Raw genomic sequence first — 11846 nt, 5'->3', positions numbered from 1 at the left:
TGTTGGTCACAGATTTGTGTCTCTGAATCCCAAGTTGCAATCACTTGATACAGCTTTCTTCCCATTTCTTTTTCCCAAATCTACAGTTCAATGCTCCTGAAGTGTTTCAGGACCCCAAGAACTGAGGCTTAAGGGAACCGCAGAGTATCTATTAAGGCTTAGTATTAAACCAGTTTTCCCCTTGAAATGTGTCAAAAAAAGTTTTCCAGATGTCCGCAGCTTATAAGCCCAGAAAAATGTAGTTCACTGCTGATTACCAGGGTTCCTTGAAAGACAAAAGGTAATAATTGAAAAATGAACATTAGCAGTACTAACGACCATAAAATCATATGCTTTTTATTTAACATAAAAGGAAACATTAAGATAAAATACACATTTGTCCATGTGCTGAAGAACTACTGTATTTTACATTCATTTATAAAGCAGGTAGTTTTACATGACAAAAATAAGTGAGAGGAAGAGGAACAGAATCCGCAGTAAGACCCAAGCCACAGGGCAGGCTTTTGCTTGTCAAAAGTGCTACCTCCTAAGGGCACACAGCTCTTCAAGTGACAGGTTAGAAAGAGGCTGGTTTTAGCACTCCTCAGATCCCTCTTAATGCTGGTGAGAAGCTAAGGTGGAATCTTATACAGCAAAACGAGTGAAAAACTTGTTGACAAAACAACCTTTGCCAAAATGCATAGCTGCAGCACCACGGACCGCATTTGTCCCTGATGTGTGAGCTGGCCCGTGCTGTTTGTAAATGCCTAGAAGTTACCGAATGACAACTGCTTTTTTTTTTTTGCCTTTTTTTTTTTTTTCTCCATACAAACCTCGCCACGTTTCTTACTTGACTTTGCAGACGGACAGTGGTAGCGGATTGGCTTACAATCGCACGGAAGATTTATGGCCCCCGAAGGGGCTGTAAATCCAGCAAAGTCTGCCGCTTGTGGGTGCAGCCTTGGTACACCTCTAGACACCAGATAAAAAAACCGTTAGTGACACCTCTGTCCCTGAGGTTCAAGGTCATGCCTGTCCCCTGCCAGCTGCAGGTGGGCTAAGAGCATCCGCACAGATGGTACAGTTACAGTTGTGTCCGTTTGGAGCAGTCCCGCAGTAAGCTGCAGTAGCTGCATCGCGTTTATTCCCACGCCTACGCTGTGTGTCGGTTGCCGTTCCTGGTGCTGGCCCTGGGCGGTGAGGACCCTGGAGGCCTCCGAAGGTTCAACTCTTGGCCCGGCTCTTCCAATATAAAATCTATAGTGCAGCATCTGAAAAGTCTTAACTGAAAGGTACAGGAGACCAACTGGTTTTAAGTTTTAAATGGGGAGAGGAAGGAATGGGAGATGCAGCAGTACCAGGGGAATAAGGAATGTTTTTTTTTTAAAAAAAAAGTGCAGCAGATCAAAACACATTGCTATTGTATACTTTGTCTAACCCATAGATCTTAAATATGAAAGCAAATACAAAAGCTGTCATTCTGTCTCAGGTCTGTGGTAACTTCGCGAGGTGTAACGTCACCAGAAGACTGAGATGAAGCTGGTCTTAACTATGCACACTTCACTAAAATATAGCTGTGTGTACCTACATATACATGCACACACACCTGCACAGCACCCCCCACCCCCCTACCCCGACTCCTTGTATATATACACACACCCAAAACGGGGCTTTCTTATAGTGCAACTGTTTATAAAGTGAAAGCCCCCCTTCTCACTGCGTCGACAGCAAGTTTTGACAAAGTATTGGGTGCCATGTCTTGGTTTTTTCCCAAGAGATTCCAATAATAATTGAAGCGGTATAAAAACATCAGTTGCCTGCCTTTTGAGGTTTTAGACTTGTACTTTTAAAACTTGTTAGTGCTTCTTTTTTTCCCACATTGTTTCCTTCCCTGTAAGTCTCAGCAACAGAGAACTGCTGTAAACGTCTCCAATTCACATATGGGATTCCTGCTATGGCTCACTGGAATCTGGAATAGCGTCAACGTAATCTGAGATTAATCTAAGATGATGTGGGCATTATAGAGAAGGGGATGAGACAGACGCACTGTGCCTCCTGTGCTGTGGAGCCATTTCCACCTTCCTCTCAGCAGAGATTTGTATTGTCTCTCTACACACGCAGAACTGGGGCCGGCAATTGCAGGGGCTACAGAACTAGACTTTCAGAAACAGGTATTTACAGAAGCAGCAGTATTTGCCATTTGCTTTAACAGACAGTTCCACGAAGCAGTAGCAGGAGGCATGGGAAGTGGATGCACCGTGTGCAGTACACAGCGCCGTGTATCTCAGCCGACTCCTGAAAGCGCTGAGCGCCTGGTTTGTGCCCCTCGTGCTGTCTGAGCTGCTCTGCGGCTGCCCTTTGCCATGTGTGTGTATCGGGTAATTGCTGCTCAAGGGGAGCATCTCTAGGATCCCATTCCTGGTGAGAATTCACTCTGTTTCTAATAGCTGCAATGATGTACCATCCTCTACTGTGATATTTTCACCAAAATTCCTACAAAGCGGGGAAAAAAAACAACCCACCAAACAACCCAACAAAAAAAAAATCTGCTTTGATAGTGTTTCCTTGAAATCATTGGACTTTTGGTGTATTGTTTGAGCTCCCCGTAAGCACTGTTAGATGCTCACACAAGAAATCAAGCTATTTATTAAAATTTCAGTGGCACAGCAAAACTGAGTAGCTTCTGATTTCGTTTTGGTTGAGTAGCTTCCGTACCAGTATGTCTCTTTGGCTATAAAGGTAGCATTGCTTGTATAAAAGATCCACCTCAACTTCTTGTCTTCTCACCATAGATTATTTTGGGTGGTTATGAGGCAAAATGAACGAGTCTTAATGGAAACACAAACAGGATGCAAGACTGAAAAATGCTCTGTATGCTCTATCTAAAACTGCTAAACTCTTCCAAAATTAATTTGCTCCTGAACTACTTGTTCCTCTACTACCCTGTAGTTGCTAAGAGCAGCTACTGCAGTGGTGCAGTACTTGCATCCTTCCTCCCTCTTTTCTTTTTTTTTTTTTTTAATACATTATTACATGCTCAAATCCAACCAGCTCAAATACTTTTTAATACATTGAAAATGTAAAATAAAGAATATATGAAGTACATACAGTATATATATACATATTTCAAATACTTAAAATTCTTATGTAAAATATGTTTTTTCTATATTTGTGTAAAAATACATTTTAAAATGGTGTCAACTTGATTTTTCTGTACATACCCTCTATTCCAATGTAAGTCCCTTTTAAAAAGGCAAAAGACAGACAAAGGTTTAGTATCTTCTAAACTGTGTTTACAGGCCTGTTGTCAAAACAAGAAAAGCACGTGGTAAACAGTATTGGATTTCTTCTTTTAAGAATTCCCATTTTTATTGCATTAATGGATAAAACTGAATCTTTTCAGTCTTCCTCCTAATAAAACTATTCTTGCCCTTGCTGAGAAACTGCATACTCCCAGTACCCTGTTTATCTAGTTCATAAATCATCCTTTGTCAATTTTTTTTTTTTACAGATACTAAAATATATATTACTCAAAATATATTACTGTAAGCTCTTAAAATTGATCTTCAGTTATATCAAATGTATAGCATTAAAAAAACCCCAACCTAGGTAACAAAGAAAATTCCAGATATCGTCATCCTAATGAATGCTCCAGCTGTTCTCCCTGCGAGATACCAGGGGCAAACAGACCTGGTGCGGGCGAGGAGCTCGCCCCGGTTTGCTCCGCATGCAGCAGGTCGGAGACTGCTCCTCAACGCCGCGCCACGCTGTGCACCAGCAGCCATGTCCTGGGAACGGTCTTCCCCCCCTCCCCGCGCCAGCACCCGATGTGTGATGTCGCCAGAGGTAATTCAAGCGTGCACGTGCCACCCTTCGCCTTCTACCGCCGCTCCAGCCACCCCCCTGTTTCGGATGCGGGATTTTGGTGGTTCAAACCAGCGCCAGCCCGGCCGGCCCCGCCTGGGAGCCGCACACCCTCCACCGCTCCTGCCAGAGACCAGCACAGCCACCGAGGCGAAGCCAGGCGCGGGGGCTTCCGCACAGCCCAGCCCAAGCAAAACTCCCAAGTCAAACGAAAGTTTCCCCGTGCAGCGCTTCCAATGAGGAACGGTGCTGGCCTTTCAGTGGGAAAAACCCCTAGGCTGCGTCTTTTTTCCGAGTCACAGTGCCTCGATGACACAAGCACAGAGTGCCACCAGAGCAGCGGCCCTGCCTCCAGCCTTCGCATGGGCCACGAGCTCCCACCGCCTCTCATGCTGCCGCCGCTGCTGCGCAGCACTGAAGACTGGCAACCCCCGCCTCGAGACATGGGAGGATGCCTGGGCAGCGCCGGTGCTCACCCTTCCACCACCACCCCTGCCCCCCCCAGCCTCCCCCGCGGGGAGAAGCCCAAGTTCCACTCCCAATCCACCCCTGCGTGCACAGCGGGAGGAACCGGCCCGGGATGGTCTGTGCTGCCTCTGCAGCAGCCACTGCCACCCACCACAAGGACCAACCTGAGGACACCTCCTGGCTGTCAGTGACCTCACCAGGAACTTGCTGCCCCGTCCGCTATTTCTTACCACCAGATAAAAAGATACAACTCCACTGACCAGCATCACTGTCCGGCATCTTGGTCTTTCCTTTCAAGAAGCGGCACTTAAAATTTCATGCAAAATTCCTTCCCTGTGCCACCAATCTATCTCAAAACCTGAACTCCTTTACTGGGCTGCGTTAACTCCTCTGTTGCAACAACTTGTACACGCGGTTTTTTGCATTAGAAAGTTAAACCATTAATTGGTCTGTATTTCTAGTTCTCACACCGCAGGACATGGATGTGGCCAGAAAAGGAAAATTTAAATTTGAGTGTCTTGCCTTACTCAAGTTGCTTTTCTGCCACAAACATAGCTTGACGTTAGGCTTTGAAAACATTTTGTCTCAGATTTTTTTTTATGACAGAATTTACTGTGGTGCTATTAAATTAATACCTGGGGGAACCGAAGTCTAATGCTTTAAACTATGTCACGACGTCGCTTTTATTTTATAAAGCCACTGTGAAGGCAGGTTTATTATCTTGCTGGAAGGAACAGCAGGAAGGCCAGATGATGGGAAGAGTGGAGACTGACCCCACATAAGGAACACTCCTATATAGGCTGCAGGATTTCCCCCTTGTAAAATACATTATTCAATAACCAGCACTGTAAAACATGCAAAACTTTCAAGGTTTTCCGTCAACCTGTACTTACAGTGACTATTACACCGAGCCCCATTATTTCTAATGATTTCCTAACTACTTAATGCCCTCTTGCAAGCTTGTGGAGACCGTTCCATCAAGTTGCACCTGGTAGCTCATAGCGTATGTTCAAATCAAAGACATGCAGTTAAAAGAATTTATTTTCTTAAAAAGAAATAGAATAAAAGTAGCCCAAGAAAAGTGCTGATCTGTTAAACTGTAACTAAGGCACTGAACAGGTTGTAAACTTCCAGGTCATCACACAAGATACCTGCACTGTCCAATACAAGCCTGAAGCCACCGAGATCTTCTCTGGTCACTGTATGTCCCGACTCGGGGTGGCAAAGGCCAAGCAGGCACATTTCCTGCAGGACTGCTCGGGAAACGGCAGCTTCTTGTGCTTCCAGAGGAGACTCCCTAGAGGTGTCTGTGGCACTGAGACCCGGACCCACGTGCTACAGGGGACGCTCGTAAGATCTGAAGGGAGGAACAAGCTCGAACCGCAGCCAGGGCCAGCAGCTGTTTAGAGAACACTGTGAGGAGCAATGGAAGAGCCCTTCCACACAGCACCCGTCACAGGTTGAAAAGCCCCTGAGCGCCAGGAGCAAGCCAGCACATCACAGCCTGCTGCTCCCTCATCTTCCCCTTCCCCCTCTTAAGCTGCCTTGTTGGCCTAGAAAAATTACACTGATAAAAGGTGTGGACAGAATTGATCCAATTATGCCAGCAAAACCTCTTTGCGCTTATTTGAGGCAGGAATGACTTTTTTAGTTTAATTTGTGACTAGCAACAATCTTTAAATTGGATTATGCCGGGGGATCTGTCTTAGACAGGAATGAATGCGCCTGACTGAGGACTGCAACTGCTGTGCTGTGGTAACTTCTTTCATGTCTAGACAAGGCCCGAGTTACTAAGGAGCAGACAGACCCTGCTCTCAGTACCGGCCTCCCCAGGGCACGCAGCTAGAAACCATTTCACATTGCATCGCAAGATTGAAGAAAATGGCAGAAATTCCTCTTACTGAAGAGCAAGAGCTGGCAGCAGGCAGTGACTGCTGTCTGCTCCAGCGCCGGTGTACGAGTCAACGCAGGAAATGAGATTATCCCCGTCACAGTGTCGGGGGTTGCAACAGAAGAAGCCAGCCCTATGCCTGCTGCTCTGCCCCTCGGCGTGCGCGTGCATGCAGGCAGCAGTGGGAACATGCACAGACCGGTGGGGTGTTTCATGGGCTACAACCACCGCCAACGCAGGGGCAGTACGCACACGAGAATAATTTTTGTGTAATTTGGGTGTGTGTGTGTGATTCTAGTTTTAGATTTAAAAAGTGGACTGTATTTCGGGTACTTAAATCCTCTTCACCACTGGACGTCTGCACAGAGATGCGGAATTAGAAAGCAGGGGTCACTGCTCCCCAGTGAATTTAAGATGAGCAAAAACCAGTGACCAAAACGCACTGCAGTTCTTGCTAACTCACAGCCACTACTCCTGATTTGGAGGATGCCATGCTCTGCTGCACAGGGAAGGAAACATGTCTGCTACGACCCGATTAACTCTGCAACCCTCTTTTCTGTATCGTCACCAAGTAAATCACCACCTGCTCCGTGGAAAATCACACTGCTTCACCCGCAGTTATTTCTGATCTTTCCCAACAGCATGCCAGGTTCCTGGGCGAGGGAGAAGGGAAAGGGGAAAGCAGAACCAAATGGAGAGACAAAAGAAAGGCTGAGGACCCCAGCTTGCAAAACAGCTGTCCCACCTATTTTGCTAATATTGCTTCATCTTAAAAAGGCCTTTGGATTAAAAGTGAATTAGTGCTTTTCCATCAAAAAGATACATAGATCTGCTACCCGACCAAGATGCAGTATGGCCCCCACCCGCCCCGAACAGCGACAACATGGGACTGGACATGATTAGTGAACCTGATGCTCTGTGTTTCGGAAGGGAAGTAACATACAGACCCTCAGCGTGATGCAGACATGTTGCGATACATCAAACTGCAGATGGGCGTGTGCTTCATTAGCCAGCCTGTCATCAGTTCTTGTTGAGAACAGAGTACCATTTTGCAACCGCTTTCATTTCAATTAATCAAAGGGAATGAAATTGGGAACACTGGAAGTGAGGGTGAGCATCACTAGCTGTGTCCCACAGTCAGTACGAGGAGTGCGGTGCAGCCCCTGCCCCCCCCCCCAGCCTTCCCCAGCCCCAACGCAACCCTGGACCTCAACTGAGCAAAAGCCAAGCTGGGTCAAGCCTGATTTGGTATTTTAAAAACACAAAGAGACACCCACAGTGGGCTAACGGTGAGGCCCAACAAGACACTTGTTTTTTCTGTCCCTATACTTAGCTAAATATAAAATCTTCTATAGAAATTAGAGACGTTTGACTATCGAGGAGGTTTGAATGAGCACAGTAAGCTTCCCAGAAAACAGCAGGACCGAGGGTGACGCCGAGTGCACTTCACTTGCATCGCGTGCCGTTAACAGCTGATGGTTCTTGCCTGGGATGGTGCCTTCCAGCTCACTCAAAATGCCTAAGAAAGCAGATTTCTGCCGAGTCCTGACAGTCCAGAAATGAAATGCAGTTCAGCACATATTTGTGATCTCTGCTTTAAATGGTTCCTGGGACAATCACAGTTACTGAGTTGCTTTAGTGATTTAAATTCTTGAATCCTATTGTTAGTACAGTTGCTTTTTTTCAGTATTTACCAGTAGCAAATCAAGACACTACCTTCCTTAAAACAAGGTTACTGCAACTGACTCCTTGAAGAGGAGAGGATATGCGAATCAGAAACACCAGCCAATATTGCACAACCCAGTATGCCTTCTGGGAACAGCCAGGTCGCTGTGAAAGGCAATTACTTGAAAGGCTGGCACAAAGTTAACGCCTTCCAATTCTGAAAAATTTGAACTAAAATTTAGAGCAACAAAGTGAGCCCATTCAGGGCTTCCTGCTTCAGCGCTCTGTGATCAGTCAGTACAAACGTTTAGTTTCTCAATTACCCAGTTCTTCTCGCTGTCGAGAGAAGACCAGCAACAGGCTAAGATTTTGCCAGGGGTTCGTTCCCCCATCTAGAGCAGAGCTCAGCAAACATGCTGGATAGCAGGCTGGGGTTAATGAAACTGCAGTACAAGTCAAACACTATCTCCTAAAAGACTGAAAAAATATTTTTAAACAAAATAATGTGACATATTTACATAATTCCTTAAGTGCAAACTCTTGTCACAATTCACGTAGTTGAGCTCAATTTAGACTCACTGTACAAGAAGGTGCTCTTTCTTTAATGAAAGAAGAACTCTACTCTGTATTCCTGATTCAGTAACGTGTCTCTTGTGCAAGGCAGTAAGTTTCCTGTTTCTTCCCAACGTACTTTCGAAAGCAAAACCAAAACCAAGCCATCCTCTTCCCCACTTCCCGTCCCGGTTACCGCACAACGAGGCAGGAGACACAGAGCTTAGAGGGGCCAATGCAATCGTCATGGCAGAAGGCACCGCAGCCCTTGCACATGATCATGGCTTTCAACCTGCAGTAACATTTGGAAGGGGAATCCTCCATGCCGTTGTCTTCAGCGAAGGCTTGAACGGGGATGGTCTGACTGTGGTTGCCAGAGTTCACAGCTTGGCTGGTGGGAATGGTGGTTACAGTCACAGAGAAGGACATGACGTTCCCCATGCTGCTGGACAACTGCTTGCATTCAGACAGCCCAGTCATAAGAGACCCTTGGTTCACATCCGGGGAAGTGGAGACATTTATTGTGCCGCTGTAACTGGGCCCGATGAGCTGTGCTGCAGCATTGCCAGATAGTTTGGGAGGGTGCGAAGGAGAAAGCAGCGGAGGCTGCTGCTGCGCAGAGTCCGAGGACGGTACAGCAGTGCTGAAAAGCTCCGGATTGCTGTGCATTTTCCCCCTCATGGCATGTGCCATTTGCTCTTGAGCGGCTTGGATAACATCTCGTGCTAGCACAGTTCCATCAAGTGCCTGAACGTTCTCCTTGTCGACTGCTGCTTGCTGAAACATGGCTGCTTCTGCCTTTACACCCCCTTTAGCAAGGGTGCTGTAATCCGAAGAATTTATGTTATGGGATACCTGTTCTTTTTCACACTGACCAGAAGCCTGTGACGCCTGGGGCTCCTCTTTAACGCTGATATGTTCACGTTCATCACCAGTACTCTCATCTGCATCTCCTTCATCACTGCTGCTGCCGTGGCCAGCTGTCTCCTCACATTCCCCAAATTCTGCTTTTGGAGCCTCAGCAGGACTGTTCAGACACAAGCGGTTTTCAGGGTTCAAGGAGAAGCCTCTCCTAAAACTCTCTGAACCGCGACCATAGGTGGAAATGTTGAGCAGGTAATGACCAGACATAGCAGGCTTGGACGTCCTTCTGCCCACGAAACCCAGCATAAATCTCTGGCTGGCAGAGCTGTTTTCTACCTGGAAACCCGAGTGAGCAAGGTTCAGTTGTGAAGGCTGAAGGACTGGTAACAAATTCTGCCTCTGGACCCTCTTGATAAGAGTCTGAAGGATCTGCTCTTGGGTTGTTTTGCTGAGCGCCTCGTGGCACTGGTGCTGGTCAAGACTGTGGTCCTTTCCCAAGGGCACCGGAAAGGTCCTTGGAACGTGAGGCAGAGGCCGGTTCTGGCAAAAGATCTTCCCAAGCTGTTGTGTGGGTAAACTCGATTGTCTCTCACCACCCTCTGCTCCAGCGCTGTTCCCCGCTACACTTGTAGCGCTGGATGCTGCTGCTGCCCCTTTTTCTTCGTGAGGAGCTAATGTGACCGTTTTCATCTCTGCTTTGGTGAGAGGCTTCGGCAGGATTTGCTCTAGAGGCACGTTCTTGCCTTGAAGAAGTTGGGTGACCAAAGGGTTGTTAGCAGGAATACTGGAGCTTGGTTTTGGGATGGCCCCGCTTGAGCTTGAACTTGTGTGAGTTTTAAGGCTGGATGCTACTGACGAAGCGTGAGAGGGTGAGGCTGATGTCGGAGGTGTGACCACACCTCCAGCCTGGGCTTCCGAGCTCGTGGATGTTAGCGAAGACATCAGAGGGGACGGAGATTTGCTTTTACACACATCTAACCTTGTCCCTCCTAAGGCCGCAGGTGCTACCTTACTTACGTTTGTGTTGGTATCTGCCACGGACGCAGTGACGCAGAGGCTTCCGTCCCTGACAGCTGGTGTCCCGCCGGCCTGGCTGGGACCCGCCGGAGCAGAAGGTGCTTTCTCTTGTGTGTCACTGCCGCCAGCATATGGGGAGCCTGAAACCTGATTTACAGTCATACAGGGGGAGCTCTGTTTTATTCTGCTGATTTTCTCTAGTGCTGATACCGCTGAGGAGGAGGAGCTGCTGCCGGTATGGCTGGCTGGAGCTCTGGGCTGTGGTGTGGGAGTTTGCTGTAGTTGTGCTCTAGAAGGATTGTGAGGTGATGCCTGGTCCGTGGCCTGGGTCTCCATTTGGGTACGGGTCCCTGGACAATGGGGAAGAAACCTTCTCGAACTTCCCCCGCTTCCAGTTCCTGCCAGTTCCAGTGCATTTCCTCGAATTCCAGTTTCGTTGGTTCCGCTTGCGGCTGCGTTACTCTTCTCTCCTCCACCGGCTGGTGGGCCCCCACCACCGCCAGGCCCAGGCCCTGGGACAGCCCCCCCTGTCGAGGCGGCGGCAGCAGCAGCGGTGGCGGCAGCAGCGGCCGCTGCCCTCTGAGCCTTGGCTTGCTGGGCTTTTGCCTTGATGTCTGCCAAGGTTCTGGCCCCTGTTCTTCCCGGACTGGTGAGCGAGATTGGGAAGCGTGCCCTGGGAGAGACCTGGCCCGCAGGAAATGGCATTGGGGAGATTCTGGAAACAGGGATCTGAAACAGAGGAGGAGAAAAGCACAAATGAGATACCGGGAACATTTAACCCATGTATTTAAGAATGTGAGAGTGCACAGTTTAGTCTTGGAGAAACAGTTGTCGCCCTTTGGAGCAATCCCTTCTCTCCCTCCCTCAAGATAAAGACATGCATCCGACGCACCTGTTTTAAATCTATTACAACCTTAGTAACTCAGACTGGAAGCTCATCCCTTGCAGTTGCAGACTGGTACATCAGACACCGTTACTCAAAAACCTGTCAAGCTCCCTCAGAAAGAAACGTAAGGTTGTTCCAGAACTCATCACCTATCGTCCCTTATTCTAAGTTTCATACTTGATTTATATTTAATTTATATCCTTATAAAGCTTTGCATTGACATCCTGCTTGGTTTTGCATTGCTATTCTACCCTGTGTACCCACACTTGACTCCTCAGTGTCTCTAGCAAAGCAACAACAATCCTGCTACTGTGTATCTGTAGATGAAAATCAAACTACTTTAGTCCTTTCTTCTAAAATATGTTCTCCACACCCCTCATTATTCCAGTTTACTTTCTCAAAGTTTGTTCTTTCTACTGTAAGTGATGAGAAAGTGCACTCATGTTAGTTCTTTGCTGTCTCCATCACAAAGATTTGAGGGAACGTATTTTAAGGTTACATTTGTTTTCATGTATCTGCAATACCTCACTGACTCCCACTCATCTGATTAATAGGTTCTCCACTTCTTTCTTACCCGAGGAATGACATGTCTTCTACCTTACAGGGGAAACTACTTGCAATCATCCTTCAATTCACTGTTATTAAATTAAATCCCACTTT

General features: G+C 47.3%; 1 protein-coding gene across 6 annotated transcripts in view; it reads right to left on the bottom strand.

The window, feature by feature from the left end:
• Window positions 1-320: 320 nt before the first annotated feature.
• ASXL2 (ASXL transcriptional regulator 2) overlaps window positions 321-11846 on the bottom strand; it is a 133498-nt gene continuing 121972 nt past the window's right edge. For all 6 annotated transcript variants that reach the window (XM_055809519.1, XM_055809517.1, XM_055809518.1 and 3 more), the window contains one exon: window positions 321-11029. In XM_055809519.1, coding sequence (XP_055665494.1) covers window positions 8612-11029 — 2418 coding nt within the window. In that variant the 3' untranslated portion in view covers window positions 321-8611. The remainder of the gene's footprint in view (window positions 11030-11846) is intronic.

This window comes from Falco peregrinus, chromosome 7, assembly GCF_023634155.1.
Source record: "Falco peregrinus isolate bFalPer1 chromosome 7, bFalPer1.pri, whole genome shotgun sequence".
Lineage (NCBI taxonomy): Eukaryota > Metazoa > Chordata > Aves > Falconiformes > Falconidae > Falco > Falco peregrinus.
Note: the sequence above shows the minus strand (reverse complement) of the source record. Positions and strands in the feature narration are given on the sequence as shown.